Below are 22,900 nucleotides of genomic sequence, written 5' to 3'. Positions count from 1 at the left end.
GTGTCCAATCAATACGAGAACTAAAATAAGCAAAGTGATATTCAGAATTAACGCAGCGAAGCTGTCGTCAGAAAACTGCAAAACGGGCACTCTTGCCGGAAATACACATCTCTGGTTTATTTAGGATTCTGAAGAAAATGAACATGCTTCTTGAGCTACTAACTTTGGCACAGCTGCAGTGTCTTTTCCTCATGTCTGGGATGTTCAAATAAACTAGAGACATCAGCCTCTGAAGGGGTTTTCTGAATCCCACTCTTGTTGTTCAGGAAGCTGGCGATGTGCGCAGAGCATTGCTTTGTCACGGCACAGCTTGGACAGTAATAAAGGCTGAGTGCAAGGATGTCTGTGCTTTGGGAATGGGTTTTCGCATCTTGCCTTGTTTCTGGTTTTAAGCACCTGCCTCTGACAGCAATACCTTGAACGAGTGGTTAAGCTGAAGAACTCTGCCTTAAAATGTTACTGATGCTGGAAATTTAGACAGGTTCAGAGAGAGACTGGATAAGTTCACAGATAATAGCCTTTGAGGATTGCTAATTAAATTCAAATATCTAGCATGGATGTCCATCAATCTGCAGTGACTGGAAGCTGTACTTGAAGAAAATATCTTTCATTTGCCCTCTTCAATTTGCTAGGTATCTGGTTTTTGGCCACTGTTGGAGACAAAGGACTTTGATCTCATCCCATGATGACTGCTCTTCAGTTCTTAGAAGCAAGCATTTAACCATACTATTTCAATTTCTTCAACTCTAACATAGTAAAAATTATCTTTTTTAAGAGATAAATACTTCCAGTATCTCTTTCAAAGGTAGCTAAGCAGTATCTTTTTCTCTGGTGTGACCAATAATTATATTTAAAGTTCCTGTCAGTGTTGAACTGAACACCTTCAAGGCAGAAATCCACTCTGCATGGAAGGGTACAGCATTGCAAACGTTACTGTGTCATCTTCCATGTTCTTCTTTCTGTTCCAAGGGACAGAAAAAAGCCAGAGCGTAGTTCCATGAATCACTTTTTCAGTACCAACACAGTGATGCTGATGTCTGGCCCAGAGCTTTCTGGAACACGTTGTCCTCACGTATTCATTGATGTGAGTGTGAGGAGCCTTTTTTAACCTTAATGTCTTTTCTTTCAGAAAAATATGCAATAAAATATGTAAATTAAGGCTATGGGATTGTTAACTGACTTGCAGGGTTATTGTATGTTTAGAGTTAGGTCATTTGCTACTGTCTAAATAATAAATAAGTGTGGTTTGAACAAGAAGTGAGGCAGGTGTATAAATGTAGTGTATATTTTCATAGCTTTGTGCTTTCCATGACACTTGGTTTGTCTCCTACTCTAGGAATGTGTAATTCTGGAGGTATGGAAATGGCTGAGTATGCTAGAACGCACAATCCACCCAAATCTGTTTAAATACTTAATTTAAGTAAATTGTTATGCTGCTCTGGCACTCCAAATATTTTTGTCTCTGTCCATCTTCTCCACGCTCATTTGTCAAGAGGCAGCTTTCACAGGACAATTTCCTGACCCAAGGGAGGAGGATGCCTGCTCCTGACATCGAACCCTGCTAGAGCACCAAGAGAGAGGGGAGGTCAGCATCGTGTTTGTGAGGAGAGGTGAGCTAATTCGCCAAGCCAGCTCTTGCTAGGTCACCAAAGGCTGGGTGTTCACATCTCCAAAGAAGAAGAAGGGAAAGCACATCACCTTGGGGGGAACCTAGCTGCCCAACAGAATTCGGATCTGCCTTTTCCAGAGGTGTCTTCCTCAGTGCTAGACAAAAAGTTGAATTGCCCAGCTTTTGTTGCTGCAAAACGACAGTCTTATGGTGGGACAGACCTTTCCCATGTTTAGCTGTTTGAAACCAGCTGTGATTTCCAGCTCGTTTCCTGAATGTACTAGTGACCTAGAACTCGGAGGGATGGTCTCCACTCTGCCTTTGAGGTGTGAAAGGCTCCATCATTTCCTCCCTTTTTTTTGTAACTCTGGGAAATGATGAGAACAGGTTTGAGTCACACTTTCTGGTGTTATTTCTAGGCTTGGTTTTAACCTTCTCGTACTGCCCACGTGATTTATGTGGAGAGAACCTCATCTTTACGGGACGGGCCCCTATTAGTGGCTGTGCTTCAGGGAAGATAAGCACTTGTTTACGGCCTCTCCTCTTGTACTCAATTACTGGTGATTTTCATCCGGTAGGCTTCTGTAGACAGAAGATGATGATTTGCTCAGTAAATCATGTTTCTCTACCTGAAAGCTGGCAGTAAAACCCAAGTGCAGATCATAGCTGTGGCTAATAAAGCCCTGCAGCGCAGCAGCGTGCTGTCTCAGCTGGTGGGTCAGGTTAAAACAACGGAACCCGGGGCCTGTTAGATTGGGAGATCGGGTCAGGAAGTTAATGATTTACGCCAATTTGTAAACCAGGCCAGTAGGCACTGTAACCCCAATTAAGTGCCCACCCAGCCGTGGATTGCATGGTGGGGTCAGTCACTTGGAGCCCACTCACAGATCGCACAGGACGTTGTGCAGGCTCAGGTCTTAAAAGCTTTCTTACCCCAATGAGAATTTGTTGGACCTCAGGAGTTGGGTATTTCTGCTTTTGGGGTTAATGATGACAAATGCATTGCAGGGAAAAAAAAAAAAAACGACAAAAAAACAAAAACAAAACACAAAAAAACCACCGCCTTTTTGCCAGTGTTGTGTTCTTTCTAGGTTGTTGTGCATCTGCCCACTTTCCCACTCCCCTCCTACGTGCCGCTTGTGGCAGCAGCGCCGTGTTTGCCGCTTATCTTATGTAGCAGCCTCGCGATGAATTTTCTGCATTTAGGGGGAAGTTGCTCAGTCTCCATTTTTGCTGAACAGATCTTGAAAATTCAATCTGATTGATGTCAGCAGAAGGATTTCTGTTTGTTAAGATCAGGGAAATGCTGTATTCGCAGGGCACTGGCTGGCCATTTGCTGCTTTGATGAGGCAAATCTCTCTATCTTGTAGCAGGATGCTTTTTCCTGCAGGGACATTAGCTGTGTCACGTACAAGTGACACGTGTTTTATGTATCCCAGATTGGGTATGTTCTTTCCAAAATAACCTATTGAAAGCTACTTCTTTTTTGCCACGCTGTGCTTAAATACTTTCATGTCTCTTTGAGGTGAGGGAGATGATGTTTATGGCACATAATGGCCACCTCACAGAACTGAGCCGAAGTTCTTCTTGGTCAGTGCTCTTCTGAATATCTGCTATTTCAGTTGGGCTTACTTGGCACCAAGTGTTCAAGCATCTGGTTGTGTTCTCTCCTGAAACATGGGTTGCAGAGAACATCAAGTCCTTTACTGGCTTTGAGTGAATTTCTTGAAGAAATACATCTTTGAGACTCAGCTGTTGAATGTGCAGGAATCAAAAGATGACAAACATGACTAAATATATAAATAGAATAAACACGACTCCTGTAAGCCCTCCTGTGCCTTAAACCCCATTGCATGCTTTATATATGAGGATTTAAGCATTTAGTGGCTTAAGAAAACCTTAAAAGTTAGGGAAATGGTAAGGCCAGGACTTCTAAACATAGTGGCCTGTGATTTGGTCTTACTTTCAAATTTCTTGCTTAAGATCCCACAAAAAAAGTTGCTTTATAAGGTAAGCATTCAGAATTTACTGAAACCATCTCTTCTACCGTAGTGTCATTTCTTTGAGCACCCCAAATCCTCAATCCAGTTGCCCAGCATAGAAGAGGTTTGTGGGTAGGTCTGAATAGTTAGCAGCCGGCTGTGTTTAATTTTCCCTTTCTCTTCTACGGCGTTATTTTATTTGCAGGCAGGTATCTGGCAGATGAACAGGCGGTAGCTTTGGATATGTTTCAGAGCGTGCTGTAGGTGAAGGAGGTGTGTGCATCCTCACAGAGGCACGAGGGCAGGGCTGCAGAGAGCTGGCTGCTCATTTCTGGTGCAGAAGCGATGCTACTTTGGAGGTTCCTGCCGCGGTACCAAGGGGAGGCAAGCTACCCTCCTGTCAGACAAGCCGGTTGTCTCCCTTATTTTCTCCCTTTCCTTGCTACCCCTAGCTGTGCTGGTGGCTGTTACTGCTGCTGGTGCTTGTGTTCTTGTCATTGCTTTTGTCTAGCCTGGCTTCTTGCAAACGGGAACAAGCAGGAGAAAACTGGCCTATATGGGCAGAGGTTTGCTGGCACGCGGAGTCCCGCTTCTTCTGATGTCTTCTCCCACTAGAGAAATATATTTCTGATTGAGCACACAGCTCACTGGCTCAGACGCAAAATAGATGCCTCTACAATGCTTCATAGTTTTCATATCAAAGTACTTTATGAAAATCCGGTCTTCAATATTTGTGAAGTTCAAGTGAAATCTTGTAGTAATAGCACAGGGCGTAAATAATGATCAGGCCCATGGTGCTAATAACTTGTCTCGGTCTGTGTGGCCTGAGAACAACCAAGCTCTGCGTACAGAAACAGTGGTGCTGGGGTTGGCCCTGGCCCTTGCTCTGCTGTCACACCGAGAGCTCACAGGGCACCTGTAGGTGTTTCAGGGGTGCTGCCGTGCAGTGAAATTCACAGTGCTCAGCCGCGGCAGCCACTCACTCAAATCTAGTCTGACCTCGGGGAACACGTTGCAGAGGGAAATCTGGCCAGGAGCCCCGGTTTCTTTGATTTGGTGACTTTTGGTGCCACTGCCAGCGAGCTGCTCCGTCCCTGGCTCCTCTGGGGTGGGCAGGGCAGGGCTGCGGGCTCAGGGCAGCCACGGCCCCCTCCCTCAGGACCCCTCCGGGTCGGTGTGCTGGAGGGAGCTGAAATGGGACCGGCCGCCTGGGGGGCTAATGCAAAGGCTGTTTGTCTGCGTGTCCCGTTCTGATAGACAAACCTTTGATGCTGATAGCGATAACAGAGTGAGCCCCGGGGGCGGGAGCAGAGCTGTGGTGTGCTGGTGTTAGGGAGGGCGGGGATGGCAGACCCAGCTGTCTCTGATATTCACGCTATAAATTGGTGTCCCCAAAACAAAGGCTGTGGGGGGCAGAGGGGATCAGTGCCTTCTTCCTGTCTCTTGCGGTCTCTCTGCAGTGATCCTTCCCCATCCTCAGCATGGGGCTTCCTAAGCGGTCCTAGGGAGCACCCGAGAGCGCGTTTGGCGTTGAATATCCCGGAGCCGGCTCCGTGGCATTATTTTTTACCTCGGTGGAGCTGTGCCGAGCGGGGCAGGCCGAGCCCAGCGTACGCCCCCAGCAGCACCCCCTCCTCGCCGCATTGGGCGCAGGGCTCCTGCTGCAGCCTGGCACCGCGGCACGGCCAGGGCTTGGGCACCGCCAGCCCCTCCAGGGCGGCTCCGTGCTGCAGCAGGTGCGGGGCTGGGGCTGCGAGCTGAAGCCGGCGGCTCTGGCTGCTGCTCCCCGGGCACCGGCGGCACGAGGAGGTGGCGAGGAAGAGGAGAGCGGGGAGGCAGCGGCAGCACGTCAGTAAGTCAGACTGCACCATTTTCATCTCACCCTGCAGAAGGGCGACGTGAGGAGCTGCCGGGAGCTGCCTCCTCCCCCAGCTGGTGGTTGTGCTGAAGTGGAGCCTCCCTCCCAGCCAGAAGACACAGCCTATCTGGAGGAATCCCAAAAGACCTTTCCAATTTGGTGGTGTGTGTTTAAAGGCCGATTCTTTTTTTTTTTTTTTTTTTTTTTTCCTTCTCCTCCCCCCCCCCCAGCTGAGCTTGTCTTTGCTTGCAGCCAAGCTGAAGAGACCTCAGGCTGCTGGCAGATATTTGCCGGCTGCTCTGCGATGGCGTGCGTGCGGCTGTGAGCGCTGCCACACATTGCACGCGTGGACACGGCTCTCGAGCTCCCGAACGATGGGTGCTGCAGGGCTGTGACCCTTCCTGGGGAGAAGCAGGAGGAAGAGTGGATTACGCTGCGAAGCACTGGCTTGCGGCCGGTGCCCTCCCGAAAAAATTAACTCACCTGGATATCCGCCGGTGGTGGGAACGGCTTCCCTGGAGCGGGTGGTCTCCTCTCCACAATGGCTCATGCAGCCGCCTCCATTAAGAAAGTTCGAGAGTCCGAACTTGAAGAGAGGGAGAGAAACCTTGAGAAGGAGAGGAAAAGGCAGCGGAAAATCTCTAGGGCAGATCGGAAACGCAAGGTACGAGGGGAAAAACTGCCCCTTCTCCCTCTTCCCCCCATGCCCTTCCTTCTGTCTGTGTGGCACTTCCCAGGGGTTCACTGCCATGTGTAATGCTCTCCCTTCCATTTTCCTTCTCGTCCACCTCATATTTGCCCTTTGCATCCCTTCCCATTCTCTGTGCCCTGCTGTGGACCTAGCCCGGCTGCAGTGAGATTCGGGTGCTGCCACACCTGGCAGCCCCCAGCCACAGGGGGAACAGGCACGTAAAGGTGGCCATGGGCACCCCAGCGCTGCCTAACCCCCCAGCAGGGCTGGGGATGGTTTTGGCACTCAGGAGCCAGCTGCTTCGTGCCCCGAGCTGATCTGGAGAAGTTGGCGGGGAGGGAGGTGGCCGTGCTGGTGCTTTGCAGTGTGTGTCTGTGCTCCGTGGCAGCATCTCTCCCCCATTTCCCATTTTTAGCTCCAGTGCCCGCATCGGCACCAAAAGCATCGATGCTAAATGCTGCACACAGGACCTCTCGTGTGGAACTAGGTGGATCAGCCGAGCTGTTCGGGGAGGTATCGGTAACCAGAGCTGTGCTAGCAGCCGTGATTCAGTGTATTTACCCTGCACACTGCAGGTGTATTTTTCTGGCTGTGGCCTGAAACGAGCCTGCAATCTGTTGTCTTTCTGTGTCTGTCGCTGCTGGCAGTCTCTGATTCTGTGAAGGCACATCTATTTAGGTGTTTCGGATTTTAGGGAGGTTTCTCCTAATTTATAATTAACTGTTGTGTTTTTTCTCTGCTAGAAATGTGGAATGAAGTCAGGTTACCTTGGAAAACAAACAAAGCGACCACAGAATAAAAATAAAGACCATAGATGATTGATTTGTCTATGGTTTCCAAGGACACAAGTAATGTACAGGGGTGGAGAAAATACTAAAGGACCCGAAGCTGCTGTTAAGGACAGCTCTAGGACTAGGCTGCACCAGGAGTGCCTGCGTTAATGCCTCCTCACTGCTGGTTCTTTTCTCCCGTCTCAGGAATCTCTAGGCTGCGATACACGTTAGCTCATTCACTGACACCATGTTTTGACCCATTCTTTATAAATATCTTGCAGAAGGGATGATATCGAGAGACGTAATCTGTCCTCTTTTCTGTTTCTGCTACGTTGCATGTAAACACAGAGCTCCCCGTGAAAGGGCAGGGAACAGAATCCAGCAATGCAGCGCTTGAATGTGCAGATCCTTTTGGCAAACGCCTAGGATTCAGAAGCCATCTGCTCCCTTGGCATACCTGAGAAATTCGGGATTCACTCTGTTCTCAGTCTTACGGATTTCATATGCAGAACTGCATAACTTAAATAAAATTGCTGGGGCTGTTTTGGTACCTTTGGGACCTGTGGGTCTGATCGCCCTGACTCGTAAAAGGCCGTGTCTGCAGAGTTCATTAAGTTGCTGATTGATTCTCTTCATCAAAACACAAATGCCATTTCTAACGTGTGCACTGCTTGGGTGCTGGGGCAGATTGCGATTACTGTCCTAATCCCCTAAATGGGACACTGCAGCATAAGGGAGTTTCTGTGATTGCATTTTGGATGCTGGATTCTCTGCAAAATAGCCCCCCCGCTTTCTTTTTTTTTTTTTTTTTTTTCCAATGTGTGTGTGCCTTTGCTGGAGGGTCTTTTTTCACGTTTGCCAGTACCCATCTCAGTTACCTAATCACAGCATGTGGTGTTTTTCCTGATTTTCACATCTCCTGCTTCATTCAGACGTGCATTCTACTTCTTTAATTAAAGCGGGATAGAATTAATCGTGCCCCTTCTGCTCTCTCTTTTCCGCGCGTGCTGCATATCCCTGCCTGGGAGCGGGCAGGCTCAGGCTGTGTTTGTGCTAGCGATAGTGTCTGGGGATGCAGGCTGCGTGGCATTTTGAGATCGAGGAAGTACCAGTGGGCTTTGCTGAGAAAATACAGCGAATGCTGTCATGGTTTGCTTGTCTTCCTTTTTAATATTCAGCAGCGGCCCTCGCTCCTGTCTCCCTTTTACCGCAGCTGCACCTTGCTGTTACATAAACAAGTGCTTGGCTGCACCCCGAACTTGCCGTCAGAGGGAATGGGTGTGGGCTGGGCCACGCATCTTCCCCGTGCTCCTTCTGCATGAGACGTGCAGCGGCACAAGTGCGGGTTTGTGTCGGTCTGTGTGCCTGTGTACATGCCCGTGCTGTGCAGGACACGTAGTCAGGCACAGCTTTTATATATATGTGAGTGTGTACACACACACCTGCATAACATCCACAGTAGACACAAAATATATAACACTATATAGACTAGGTGACAGAATATGTATTTCTTCATCAATTTAGGTTTTATATTTGTGATATCCACGTCTAAGTGATAAACATACGTTTACGTCTGCCACGTAAATTGCTGAGGAAATGTAAATTGCTCCGTGCTGAAACGTGGCCGTCTCCCAGTAGGTGCAGAGCCCTCCCAGTTTGCATTGACTCCCTTGGAAAATGGAGGCTCCCGACAAATCGCACGGGTAGGCCCACGAGAGACGAGAGGGAAATGAACATTGTTTGATTGCTGCCAGTACTTAAACTCTTTCAGCACGTGGGGACGTGGCCCCAGGTTTGTGATTTACTTGCAAGCTCTTGCAGTGACTGGATTGTCAGTACAGCAGAGATCCATTTTGTCTGAGGGAGCTGTAGCAGGAGAGGGGCTATGCTAATAAGAAGTTACTGGGGGCTGTTCAGAGTCTCGTGTGTGTTATCTGTGTGCTGATAGACGCTGTTTGCATGAAGTGCTGCTGTGGCCTTGGGATGCAAATTTTGTCTCTGCCCCTGGAACACCCTGGTTATGCCAACGGGGGCAACAAGGGGCCGTGGCTTTCTCTCTTCCAGCCTGCCAGCACCCCGGGCAGCTGTTAGTGCTGTCCCGTGCTGCTTCTGGCTTCCAGGGATGCTGCAGCTGTGGGAGCTGCCCGCTCCCTGGAGTATTTTTGCTCCATGCTGTTTTGCAGTGCAGTCGGCTTCTGCCTCGATAGCTGCATCACGGCTGTAGTTTCTGTGCCTCTCGGGGAGGACCAGAATCTTCTTAAATGTCATCATTTCTGCTACTTGATGTGGCTCTGGACAGTAACAACGCCCTGGCGATCAGCAGAGTCAGGAAGAGGACCCGCATCAGCAGCATTCTTGCTCAGACGGTGTCTTTTCAGGTCTTAGGCACATATAGTTGTTTCACAGATTAACAGAAGTAATCCACACCCATAAACAGGGAAAAAAAACCTGTTTGGAAGCTGACAACAATATTAAGGCCCTCTCCTGCATTCTTTCTGAGACTGACTTGATTTTTAAAGCCACTTGACAAGGATTGCCTCTGCTCATCTTTCATCCAAATGGGCAATTTTCATTTCTGCATGCAGTCTTTTCTTGCAGTGTTGGAAAACACATCCTGATACAAATGCAGCATAAAATTTGTGTGTGTAAACATAAAACCACTGGTCTGAATAGTCGTGTGGATACCTGAGCATATCAAGAACAGTAAAAGCCAGATGCTAACAGAGGAGGTGAGCAGGTTAAGATGCACATGTGGATTGTATCAATGTTTAGGCATGACTAATTCTCTCACAGCTGAACTCAGGGTGTGCAAGGCCCAGCTCTGCTTGCCTCGCAGTGTCTGTGTGAGATAGCTGAGTACAGCTCCTCTTCTGCAGAGTGAGGAAAATGAAGGGCTGTGGTTACGTGACGGTCACTCTCTGAGTCAGCAGCAAAGCTGGAATTACAGCCTTGGAATCCGGCGTCCTAGCCCCTGGCACTGGGTAACACACACTTGCTTTTCTCTGTCTATAATACTTTCCAAGGCAGACAGAGCTTCCTGTCTTTGCATGTGACAAGTGTTTAGAAAATCTAAAAACAAACAAACAAACAGATCTCACCACAAATAACCCCTCAAACAACAACAACAACAACAAAGCTGTTATCAAAAATCGATTCAGCTGTCAAATTAAACTGAGTTTTGAATGTACACAAGTGGTAAGTTGATTCATGTTACCCTTTTACAGTCAGCACTGAGGACAGCGCTTGACCTCTGGGTTCTGTCAATAAGAGGGTATTTATTTAGTATTTAAATATACAGTTTTACAAACTTTTTCTTTAAAGTTTTTAAAAAATATATATATATACATAAATTATACACTATATATATACACACACACACATATATATATATATGTGTATATATATATATATCATATTTTAAAGGCCAGCCTTATGATTTCAGCATCCCTTAGCAACTTACTGTAAAATTTCCTGCAGTATCTGGAATATTCACCATTGCTGGCCAAAAGAGATTGGGAAACAACCACGTATCAGTGAATTTTGTCCTTCAGTTGACACCCTAAGTACTGCCAAAGCTCACATATAGCTGCTGCTTCTAGGCAATATCTGCAGAGGGACAAGGATGGAGGGAGAAATAAGGAGCTGCTGCTGTCAGCAAAATTCAGGTGTGTGCGTAAGAGTCAACGCTTCTATCACATAGCTGCAGAAGGCAGTGATTGAATTTTCTTTGGGTTCCTTCAGCATCAAGCCTTTTTCTCACATTATCAACTCCTTTCTGATGGACTGAATATTGGAAAGAAATCTCGTGTTCAGAAATTCGTGTAGAAACTGATGTCGCATTTGTCTCAGAAGCAGGCGGAAAAACCCATTTGAAATTCAAGCCTGCTTTCGGCAGGGGAGGTGGGTGTTGGCGATGCGGTGCAGGAGGCTGGCAGACGTGAGTCTCGTCAGTTTGGAAAGGGCCAAAGCTTCAGCGAGGAAAAGTAGGCACGAAGAAAATAATGGGTGCTTGGGCACGCTAGAAAGAAGTATCCCAAAGAGGAAAAAGTGTTGAGGAACAGGCCTTCACTCCTGGTCACTTGGTGCGTGGATGCCAAGTTGAGCATCCCCTCTGGTGTGAACGTCCTTCATGCTGCAGCTTTAACCTCCTGTTTTTTCTTCAGCACTGAACATGTCTTGTCGGTTCAGTGTTCTGTTCGTTGCCTTGGCAAAGATCTTTGTGATTCACCAGAATTTCTAGATGTTTCAAATGCCTCTTCAACCACACACACACAGAGACAAAATCTTTTTGGTGTTTCATAACCAAGTGTTTGCGTAGATGGTGCCTATTCCTGATGCCCTTTGAGCATTTACCTTCTGTGTCTCAGATGTCTGTTTTCATTATGTAGATACTTCTTGGGATGAAAATAATACCACACTGTGTGCTGCCTTTTTATAAAACGGAGCCTCTTTTGATGACACTGTATTTTGTAATAAATTGGTATTTGCTGCTTCAGTTTATAGGTGTCCTACCTGAGAGGTGATGTGTGTGTAACCCCAACAGCGGAGCTTGCAAATACTTCGGATTTGGTGATGATGTTCTGAATAATTTACCAAATGACTATTATAAGTTTAAAATGAGTCCTGTGCAAAGGATTATACATCTGTTCACATCTAACATATTCACTGCAGAGGAACTCTCAGTGCATTTGACTTGGATGTCCTGTGCAGTTCATCCTAGGTGGGTTACCTGTGAAGTTCAGCGTGGGTTTGATCTAAAAGAGGAAAACCAACTGGGGCTCTAAAATAAGTGCTGATTAAGCCCTGTTCAGCCTTCTGCAGATAGGGAATGCTGTAGTGCCAACTATCATTAGATGGATACTGTATACAAGCATATGTATACATATATGCATACTGTATATATGTATCCAAGTATGCTGTAGTGCCAAGTATCATTATTTGTCTAGCTTATTTTTATTTCAGAAGCTTGCTTTGTTTGCCATAATTAAACTGAGCATAAATGCACAATATTCTGAAATAAAACAACCTAATGTTGTAGTAAAGACCAATGATATCCATTGCCCTTGTTTCTGATGGGAAAGGAGCAATCTTCATTACAACCTTACATCTACTCCCCTTTATATAGGTTTGTTGCCTAACCATACCGTGATTTATATGTGGCTTTTAAATTTAGTTTCTGTGGTAATTTTTGAAAGACAGGGTTTATTTGGTCTCAGTAAATCATACGTAGACTGCGTTTGAAAACACAGATCCTTTACCTAAGGGTGTGTTTGGAACCCTGGGTGGACGTGCCTCTAAGCAGCTTTAAAATAAAAGAGAAAACATTGTCTCGAGCCAGGATGATGGAGTTGGCTAGTAGATAAGTACCATGGGCTAAAGATAGTGGCAATACTCATTTCGCATGTATTCAGTGCAGAGAAGCAAGCTTGGGCCGGGGTCTGGGTCCAGCTTGTGTGACACTCCTTGCCGACAGCTGGAGCTGTGCTTCTCCCATAGCCATGGAGGCCAGAGGGATACAAGCATCTTTGTTTCTTTCTTCCACCTTCCCTTCCCAAAGGAGATGAACCTCTGGGCTCACAGCACAGCTGTTAGGCATTGAACACAGGAGGAGGAGAAACCTGTTGCTGCTGTGTCCCACCTATCCTTTGGCACTGCTGAGCTCGCTTGATGCAATCCCATTTAATGTCGTAAGCTTTGGATTTTATGGCTGAATGTAATTGCAGTGTGATTGCTTACATAAAGTTATGGAAACCTCCGAAATGCCAAAGTTTTCATCTCTCACTCCATCTATTTCAGTAAAAAGAACTTCTTTTGAGCTTTAAAAGAGCAACTAAGAGAGAGGAGAAATGCCAGCAGCTGCCTGAAGGAACTCCAGAAATATAACAGGTGTCAATCCTACTTACCAGGAGCTACAGATGAATCCAAAAAACAACTGAGACCACATTTATACACTGAAGGAAATTATTCCGTATAAACTTCTGTGCCTTTTTGGCTGTTTGGTTTTGTTTACCTTCTCTGACGATGTCCTATGTCCATTACACTGGTGCCACTGTCTGCACCTCTAGAAGAATTATTACTCTGTTTGGGCAATTTTCTGTTAAGCAGTTAAAAAGTGTTTTAAGGGAAGTTTCACAAACACAAGCCAAGATCAGGAAAAGAAATATAGATGTTAGATGTTAAACTGTGAGATGTCAAGCTTTTGGGATGCTGGCTTCTGTCATTTAGTCCTCCAGGCGTTTCCATTGACCTCCTGGAGGAAGTTTGGCACCTGAGAGAAGTAAATAATGGCATACGAACACTGAGAGGTTTCAGTGGTGAGGTTTTGAGCTGTGCTCTGGTGCTTGTAGGTGCCAACATACAGCACATCCAGAGCCTAGAAATGGTGGGTATGTCCGGAGCACTGCAGTAGGGTTACTGTCAGTCAGGTAACACTTCTTCTTCCCCCGAGATGATGCCCTGCCCGGCACAACCTGATTGTGTTCCTGGGGATCAGAGTGCAGGAAGCATCATGGACTGCATCTGTCCTGCAACAGGAACTGGTTCTCAGCCTTTTCCTTGTGAACATCCGTCCTACTATTGCTTCACAATCTAAACAAGCATTTCTATAAGCATGTATGTCTTGGTTGAGTGTCATTTGAGTTTCTTTCTTAAGTGCTAATAAGTCGTCATAGTGAAAACAGAAGCAGGCATTCCACGTACAGTTTGGGATGCTCTCTGATATTTAATTCCTGTACGATGACTTTACAGCAGTTTTAAAACTCTTTTAGTGTTAATGCCTTGATTAAGTGTATAAATTGGTGGTTAATGAGATAACTGGCAGTCATCCTGTCAAGGCCCAGTCATATTTGAATAAGGAAGAACAAATTTAGGAAGTGATGATTGTTAGTCACACAGTGTTACGCTAAAGATAGCGTAGAGAAAAGGACTAAACAAAGGATAAATCTACTATCAGTAATTAAGGGTTTTCTTGACCAATCCAACAGAAAACTTTCCCCTTCAAATATTTTTCCATACTTATTTCCAGTAAAAAATTTATTACACGTTCCAAAGTAGAGACTTGAACTTGTTCAGAGCAAGTTCCCCTGATACCGGTGGGACTTCGTAGTGCCTGTTCGCCTCCTAATCGCATGTTGTGTCAGCTCCTGATGCTACCAGCATTTCTGGGAGCTTGTCATGAGTTTTATCCAAACTTAAGGTTAGTTCTTTCATAGAATTTTAACAAAATACTACTGCTGATGGTAAAAGCGTGTCCATGCTTCATTGGCTTGACTGTCCGTGCCCATACGATAGCTTTTGAAGGCTTTTTTTGTTTTTAATAATGCCTGTTCTCTGCATTGATGCCAAGCAATACCTTTTTAGCACCATTATAACATTGGGCATGTTGGTTTGAATTGTGATGGGTACTTCTCCCTGACTGGAAGCTCGTGTTTGGGGGCACATGCATGTTTGCCACAGCCGTGCTCCTGTCCTCACCCGCTCCCTGAGGGGCGCACCTGCTGGCAACCAAAATGACGATAGGCCACGGGTCGCTCAGAGCAGCAGCTCTCCTCGCTGTTTGGTGGAGTTGTCCAGCTGTAAATAGGGACGGGCTTTCCACGCTGTTACTCCGTTGTATACCAGAGCATGTGATATGAACTACTGAAACCTGACAAATGTTGCTGAATGAGTTTCAGATGGTTCCCCGAGCTGGCACTGTACAAGGTGCTAACACGTTGGCACAGCTCTTTGGGTTTCTCTCAGGTAATTATTTATAAAAGTTGCATGTAACGTGAATTCACGCAGTGCTTTGATGATAGTTTTTCAGGGATTGGTTCAAAACTCTGTCAGAATTTGTTCCCTCCCTAGGACCTTCCTCATGCAGATCAATACAGATTAACTGGTAGCTGCCCTTTTACAAGTGACTGAAAACAAGGCTGCAGTTAAAAAATAAATTAATTGTAATTCCTGTCTGTTCGTTGATTCTAATGAAGAATTTAGCATGCTGACCTCCTCAAGGTATAGAAAGTTTATTTGCTGCTTAGGGCTTCTGGAAAGAGACAGGTTTAAGGAAAACAGCCTAACCGCGTTTCAGAATACATATTTGATATTTCAGTCGGCTTCTCATCCTCCAGCAAAATTCACACCAAATCTGGTGGAAGCAGCTCCATGGTCACTGTTACCTGAGGAAGAGAGAGTAAGAAAAAACAGAAAGAGGAAGAGAAAGGCCACTGGAATAAAGAAGTTGTTGGCATGTGCATTGAAAAAGTCCATTGAGACTTAATGTCTGTGAAAGAGGTGGTTATGTTTTCCATGACCTGCTGAAACAATGCTTTGTATTTGAGAAGTAATTATGATACTGTTATTGTACCTGACCTGAGGAAGGATATGGATTTCTTTTTCCCTAATAGTTGGGATCTGCATTCTCTCTGTCTCTGTATGAAATAAAGCCATCGCTGAAGCGGCGCTCCCCCAGGGTGGGCATAGCCCTGATTTCCCCAGGCTCGTAGAAAATGGTTTCAGCCTATGGAAGCGTAAGGACAAACCTTTCCAGGCTGTTTTAAGTTCAATAATTTAGGCTTATTTTAAATTATTTACTATTTCTAGCTTGTGCTCTGCCAGGATGTCTGATCAGGACACGTCAGCGCACAAAGCCAGTGGAGCTGGCAGTGCAGCAGCAGGGCGGCACGCACCAAAGCTGGTTGGTGCCTCGCTGCCCGGGCCGGGGTATCACCAGGGGTGGCAAGACCTTGTTCTGCCTTCTCACGCTGCTTTTTAAAAAAAAGTATTATTATTATTATTATTTTTTTTTTTTAAGGCACTGAAGCACAAAGAATTACATGCAGAAACTAAGTTTCAGCCAGCGGGTCACAGCCCTGCCCAGCAAGGACGTTGCAGTCCTGCTGATGGAGGTGGGACCAGCCAACAGGACTACCTGCAGGGAAGGAGTCGTGGCCATTGCCCACGTTCCCAGGCCACGAGGGCTCGATCCCACTGAGCTAAGCCAGGCACTGCTGGGAGTTGCATCTGGTTTAGCCTCTGCACAGGGTCTCTGCAGGTTTGATACCAGCTCTTTTAGTTGCTGCTGGGAAGAGGTTATTGAAACAGGACCAATGATCTTTCTCAATATATAGCTTACATTCTTGCACCAAATTAAAATATATATATTTTAGGTAATGGCAAAAGAAGGAAAAAATATTTTGTAAATGGAGCCTATTTCATTTTATGTTGCTCACTTAAGGAAGTATGTGTGGATAGATTTGGGTTCCTGAATGCCTTTGCAGAGGTAACCCAGTGAAAATGCTGATGTGAGCATGGAAGTGACACGCCAAGCTGCTGTGTGCAAAGCAGGCTTAGCTTTAACGATTATGGGATCATTTTGCAAATGGCATTTGATGGAGACAAAAAAGTGAAATAGGTTTAAAAAAAACAAACAAAAAAGTTATTTTGGCTGGTCAGTAGCAATAGCAACTGATGTATAGCAGCTAAGCTTTTTGGTGGGGGCGCATGGAGACTCCATGACAACTAGTGGGGAGATGTGCTGGAGTCTGCATCCTGCTGCTAAAAAAGTGACAAAAAAGCCCCTGAGCTGTGTGCTGGCTCCTGATTCTCCCAGTGACAACACACAGACTGCAGCATTGTCTAGAAGGTGGAGAAACCACTCGGCCGCTGCCTCGGTAGGAATTTCTTTACGAACTCCTCTGTCCTGAGGTGCAGGCACCAGCAGCGCGCGCTTTAACAGGCCTGGTCCTGGGAAGGAGCGCGTGGCACTGCCTCGCTGAATTACACAGCCCGGAAAAAGGTTTCCCGAACAAATGCAATCAGAAATAATTAATAGCTGTACACAGAGCTGGCTCTGTAGCAGAGCTCTGCATTGCAGCACGGGGCTTCTCGCGGGCTGAGGGAAGCACGGATGGGCTTTGCCATCTCCCCGTGCTCCCCAGGGAGCCGCAGCCTTCACCCCCCTAATGCAGCGTTTGGTACCCGACGTGTGTGCAGCGCGGGCACGCAGGTAGGGGAGGATCCCACGCAGCTCCGAGGCTGCAGCATCACCCACACAGGGCTGTGGCTTGTGGGAGCTGCACAGGGACACCCTGAGGGTTCATCCCCAGAGCATCTGTAAGAGCAAACCCTTGGTGCAGCACTCCGATGGATTCCTCAGTGCCTGTCTGTGCCCAGCACTGCTCGTTACAATCGAGGGGAAGAAGGAAATGCTCCAGGAGCAACTTAGGAGGAAACAATGTAGTGCTTCGGCTTATGAATATGCAGGCTGGGGGAGGGCTAGTGGTTGTCAGCGTCCTCCTTATCTCCATTTAGCCATATTCCTAAGGCAGCTGGGTGACGTAGCAGTGGCACACTCCTTTATTTCTAGCAAGAAATTGGAGTTATTTTGTAGTCACTTCACTGCCATAGTAGTAATCATCAGTCCAGAAGCCTGAAACACAGACAAGGTATCTGAGATTTTTTTTAATTATTATTTTTACTTTTTTAATGTTAGCATGTCAACCCAGCTTCAGTATGCAAACGTACTGTGTTTGGTATGTTAATACCAAATGTATGCTAATAGTATGGGACAGAGCACTTGCGAGGAGCCACCCTCCTTCAGGAAATAATTTTTGAGAGAGTGGAAGATAATTTAGAGATAGGGATCTACAAGTAAACATTATTAGAGAACACTAGGTTTTATAGCAATATAGAGTATAATCTTAATTCAGTAAAATCCCTGAAAGATTTGCTAATGATTTCAAGAGATTTAGGATTTTTTTTCCCCGAACATTTCAAATAGAAGATAATTCATCTCATATTACGTAACCATCTTAGTGCTTTATATTTTCAAATGTAATTTGTGAACATTTGTTCAATTTGTGTAATAGGGTTACGTGGTGGAGACGGGGATTATTTATGGTGGAAAATAATGTTGTGCAGCTGTACCTTCAGGACTGAACTGTTCTTTAGATACGTTCCTGTTCTGTTCAAATCGTTAGGTTGTTAGCACAAGGAGAGCTTTGGTAGTCAAGAACTATTTATAAACTGTAATAATGTTCTAAAGATAATGATTAAAGTAATTAGCAGGGGCGAAAAGAGCCTGAAAATCACAAGTGGAATTGGAGAGAGATTTGTGAAGGCAGAGGGATAAAATGCAGGCAGGTTTTTCCAGTGCTGGGAGCTATTGGTGTTCATACGGCATCCGTGTAATGCCTTTCGAAGAACAAGTGTGCTTGTTTCAGTCTTGCAGAGAAGCTGGTGCACTTCAACCTGTTGGAACAGAAATCCTAAATATTCTTCTGTGCTTTTACTTTTGGAAGTGATTTCCAGTAGTTGAGATCCTTCCAGCCCTTTGTTTGCCCAGATAACTCTACTGACCAGCTCAGGTAGGGCTCCCTGATACAGTCTCCCCTTCATTTCGCTGGAGTGTACATGCAGCCAGGAATGATGTGGTCCCAGTGGTGGAAAGGTGCTTGTCCCAGTGGTGTGTGAGCGCCTGTGATACTCATACTTTAGACTGAAAGATGAGTAAGTGATACATATTTCAGTTCTTTTTTGTGCGTGCTGAAGTTTGAGGACTTCTTAAATTAAGTAAGCTGTTATGTCTTTGAATTCCTCGAGTCATTCACACAGGAACTTCAACCTCCTCCAGGTTGGTGGGGATGGGAGACCCTTATCTGCCGTGAGAAATAGTATCAGGAATTCTGCAAGAATCCTCACGTCCTAAATACTGCTTTAGGGCATCCGTGGCTTTGTCACGGGTGTTTCTTGCAAGTGTTAAAAATAGGGACATCTCCACCGTGCAAAGTTAATACCATGCCAGGTGGTGGTCACTGAGCAGGAAGGAGGGTCAAAGTCTTGCTGTGTGTAGATAGCTCTCATTTGACACACAGAATGCGTCCACAGAAAATATCTTGCAGTGGATACATGAAAGAATTTTCTAATTTATATAAAATAGTCTTATTTTTTTAAAATAACAACTTCAGTACCTCTAGTCCTTTTAAAAATACATGTGGATAATCAAATGACCCATGGAACTGCGGCAGTGTCCAACCGATAAATATTGGAAAAGCATCTGAATAATTTCCCAAAAGTGATTAAGCAATTATGCACAAGCTCCTGTCCCCATAGTGTAAACGTTAAACATGGAAATGGGTGTGTTGCTTAGCCCCTAAACAGAATTGCTGCTACACAGAGTGAAAGCTTGACTTTGCAGGCATTTGGGAAAAGTGGCTAAGCATTCATCTTCACAAAAGGTGAAATGCCATCCTCATCCTCCAAAAGAATTGCATGGTCCTGCAAAATTGGAGCCATGGCCATCTCCTTTTCAGAATAGGAGGAGTTTTGGTTTTCTATTCGCTACATTTTCAATTCAGGTCCAAGAAAAAACCATCCACAAATATTTAGGAATTGAATTTTCAGTGACAAGCTAACGTGCTTTCAATTCTAGTGATCTTTAAACCTTTGCTTTCGTGCATTTTTTCTTCTTCTTCCCAATATTATGCATTAGAAGACCCTAAGTTTTCTGATACTGTGCTAAAATCTGGCACGTTCTTCCTTGTGATGAATGTGACTTTATTTTGTACTATGTAGCTTATGGAGTTCAAGATAAAAGGGAAAAAAATATCTCTGATTTAAAGTTCACTTTTAGAAATAGTAGGTTTTATGTTAAAACAACAAGGAAAAAGCACAAATTGAAACATCCTACACGGACAGAAATGTTGATGCCTCGCTGCTTGCAGGACTGAGGATGCTTGACTGTTGGTTGAGGAGGCTGTGGGCTGTAAAAGAGGTGGCTGGCAGAAGTGCCCGGGGCTTTCCTTCCTTGATTTTTGTCCTTCAGAGTCCTTCAGTGAAAGAGGGAGCCTGACCAGGGAAAAACTGATCCTCTTGAAATCCGAAGGCAAAGATCATGTTGACTTCAGTGGGCGTTGGAGCAGGCTTGCAGAGAATGGATAAGAATAGCCAAATATTCTTAATCAGACAGCTGCTTCCCATGTATGTGGTGTTGATATCCTCCCATACATGAGTCATCTTTGCAGTAATAAAAAAAAGGCTTTCATTTGTCACTCTGAATGCAGTAAGACTTTTCAGAAGTCTCACATAGGCTCTGAGGTCTTTGACATCACATTAATTTCCTGGGAAATGTCGGCCACTTGAATTATTTTATTATACAAAACCAGTTTCTCTGTTAGAATATCATTGCATAATATATATATACTTAGCAGCGCTTTTTTTGGCTGTCGATTAGCATGCCATATAAAATACTGTTGGATTTTTTTTTTCCACGGTATTTTTACTCATTCTGATTGCAAAATGCAATTCAAGTGGGAATTGTAGTCTTACGGGTAAGGCTGTGGATGAAGACTGGGGCTCTGTGGCTTTGTCAGAGGACCTCCTCTATGACCTCAGGTCTGAACCTGGCTAAAGGTTGCCTTCCATGAATGTAAGATGGAAATAATTGTTCTTAACTCTGCTTTGCAATACAATTAATACTTTTCAAAATCCATAGAAATAATCAGACTTACGGTTTCACTTTGTCGGTGTTGATGTAAATTATGATGCTACTGGTTTATACTCAGGTACGTCTGACATATGGCACGTATTCTGCTTTTGTTTTGAGGGGCTGTCTGGAGTGAGTTCCTGAAGGCACCCATCTCGTAGGAAAGTTCAATGCAATGTTCCATAAAACAGGGAGCATCTATGGGTGGGACGGGAATGCTGGTACCTCTTCCTATTTCTTTTGAATTTATCTCGGGTAGCAGGGAATATTATAAAGCAGAACGCCAACCTAATTCTTCACCGATACAGTACAGGCCAAGGATCAATGACCGATATTGTTTCTGTTGATAAGCACTTAATTAAGAGCATAGGACTTCTGTGCTGAGGGTAGCAGTATGAAAACACGCTGCTCTCTGAAAGAAAGGGTAACAGAAGTCAGCTCCAGATAAATTGGAATCTATTTCTGACCCTGCCTATTAACAACTGCATTTACCTAATTGGAAACATATTCTTTTTCCATCGCATGTAATTGGAATTCTATGTCTCTCTGTCCCATTTGGCATTATGAAGATGCTGGCAGGGAGGAAAGCTGGAAATCCAATGTTAAAAGAACGCGTTGGCAAGGGAGTGGTTTGTGGAGGCTTGTGACCTATTTTCCATCTTGTAATTGCCTCTGGGCCAAATTTTGGTGCTCGCCCATCAAGCCCAAATAAATGAGCTGTGAGAGTGACAGAATGGGGCTGGTACTACAGATGTGAAAAGGCGCTGTGGCGGGGAGGAGGGCTGGATGTTGCGAGCAGCGTGGAGCACGGTCGCTTGGTCGAAATTCTGCTGCCTACCTGGCTCCATCCCCTCGCACACGGGGGTCCTGGGGCTTCGTTCGGGACAGGGGGACAGAGCCTGGGGAGTGCCCATTGCTGAGCATTTCCCCCATTCCTGGGGAAGCTGTAGGATGTATAGGACAATTCAGGAACGTAATTTATTTGTTGATGATGGCATATTACAGTTACAAGGTAACACAGAATTCAAAATGCTACCAGCACCTTCCTTGACGTGTTTTTCATATTGAAAGAAAGTACAGGCTTTGTGAAGGGTCATTTTATATTTTTTCTGTTTCTTGCGGGCAGTAATTTTTTTTTATTATTTTCTTTCTGTCTTTCTGTTTCCTTTTCTCTTTGCTTTTTGTTAATTTTAGTTGACATTAATAGAACTTACTAGCATCTCATAGTAGTTTTATCTTATTTGATGAAACTGTAAACCAGCCATGACTCTGCAAGGACTGCACTGTAAAGGTAGCACAGATTTTTTAATATTTATCTTAGGATCTGCAATCTCAGTTTGAGCCAATATAATGCCAATAAATGTGAAGAACAAATATGCTGACTTACAAGTCAAGTTCAGATTCGAAGGCACCGCAGTCAGAGTAATGCACTTGATTTGTGTGTGTCCAAGAGCAGAATTGCACTTTGGTTCAGTTATTCTCCCTTTGACAAATACTTTAAATCCTAATGTTTAGTCATGCTTAAGGTTGAATCCAGCCAAAGAAGAAGAGCAATTAGCATTTGCTGTGAGAAGCTACCAGTGGGAAACAAGCAAACCAAAAACCTAAATGTAGGCTGCAAAGGATGAACTGTTCCAGTTAATTAAGCTCGATTAGGTATCTCTGGCAAATCTAGAAAATGTTATTATATTCAGATATTATGAATTGACTTTAAATAAGAGTGATTTCCTCTTAAATTCATGCAACCCAATTCCCATTAAATCTACTTAAAAGATTTATATATGGGCTTAGTTCTAACCTTTTGTATAGAAATAGTTTAATAGTTTAGGTCATATCTTTTCTTCCCCAGCAGGACTGTGCCATTAGTGCCATTCATTTCTTCCTGGTTGGCACCTTGGCTGCTTTGTTAGGGCCATGTTTTTGCGCACGGTCACTCTTCTTCATATCATCATTGAATTCCTATGAGTGTGTCTATACAGCTGACCCCACGTTTTTGGCTAAGTAATTACCTGAATTTATTAAGAAGCACAGTCCAGACATCTGAAAAATATTAATGCCTTTCCAGATGCACTTGTTGTTGTTATTTTGAAGAAAAATTACAAAGTTCCTCATTGAATAAGCATTATGTGGGGGAGAGGAGGAAGACATAGAAATACTTTGTACCATGGTGTTTCACTTCCAGTAGTTGTGGTCCTGGAAGTCATTCTCTGCCGTGCAGGCAACCCAAGTGGTCATCTTCCTTCGAAACCCCAAATAATCTGTCATGAGAATAAAATGAAACTGCTCCCCTTGGAAACCAAGCACATTCTAGAAGGCGTTGTCTATAAACTGGCCAGCGCATATCAAGCCCTTTGAATTTCCTGGGCCCTTTGCCTCTTAGCAGGCAGTTGGTTGCCTGAAAGGCAAGGGGCAGCTGGTGCGGCTGCTCTGACGCATTGATGCCGTGTGAGAGATTTGGGGAAAAGGAGCTGGGATGTGGTAGAGGGCATCTGTGATTGCTCAAGCTGTTTGTAATCACACT

General features: G+C 45.0%; 1 protein-coding gene across 8 annotated transcripts in view; it reads left to right on the top strand.

Moving 5' to 3' along the window:
* Window positions 1-22,900, top strand: part of ANK2 (ankyrin 2) — a 338,359-nt gene that overhangs the window by 145,919 nt on the left and 169,540 nt on the right. For 3 of the 8 annotated variants that reach the window (XM_032186294.1, XM_032186295.1, XM_032186290.1), the window contains exon 1: window positions 5,890-6,114. The exons of 3 other annotated variants lie outside the window; for them this stretch is intronic. In XM_032186294.1, the coding sequence (XP_032042185.1) occupies window positions 5,992-6,114 (123 nt within the window). In that variant the 5' untranslated portion in view covers window positions 5,890-5,991. Of the gene's footprint in view, window positions 1-5,889; window positions 6,115-22,900 lie in introns of those variants that run through there. 2 more of the 8 variants (XM_032186299.1, XM_032186267.1) reach the window with 2 other exon arrangements.

The sequence above is a fragment of the Aythya fuligula genome, chromosome 4 (genome assembly GCF_009819795.1).
Source record: "Aythya fuligula isolate bAytFul2 chromosome 4, bAytFul2.pri, whole genome shotgun sequence".
Classification (NCBI taxonomy): domain Eukaryota; kingdom Metazoa; phylum Chordata; class Aves; order Anseriformes; family Anatidae; genus Aythya; species Aythya fuligula.
This window is presented reverse-complemented; position numbering and strand designations above follow the sequence as displayed.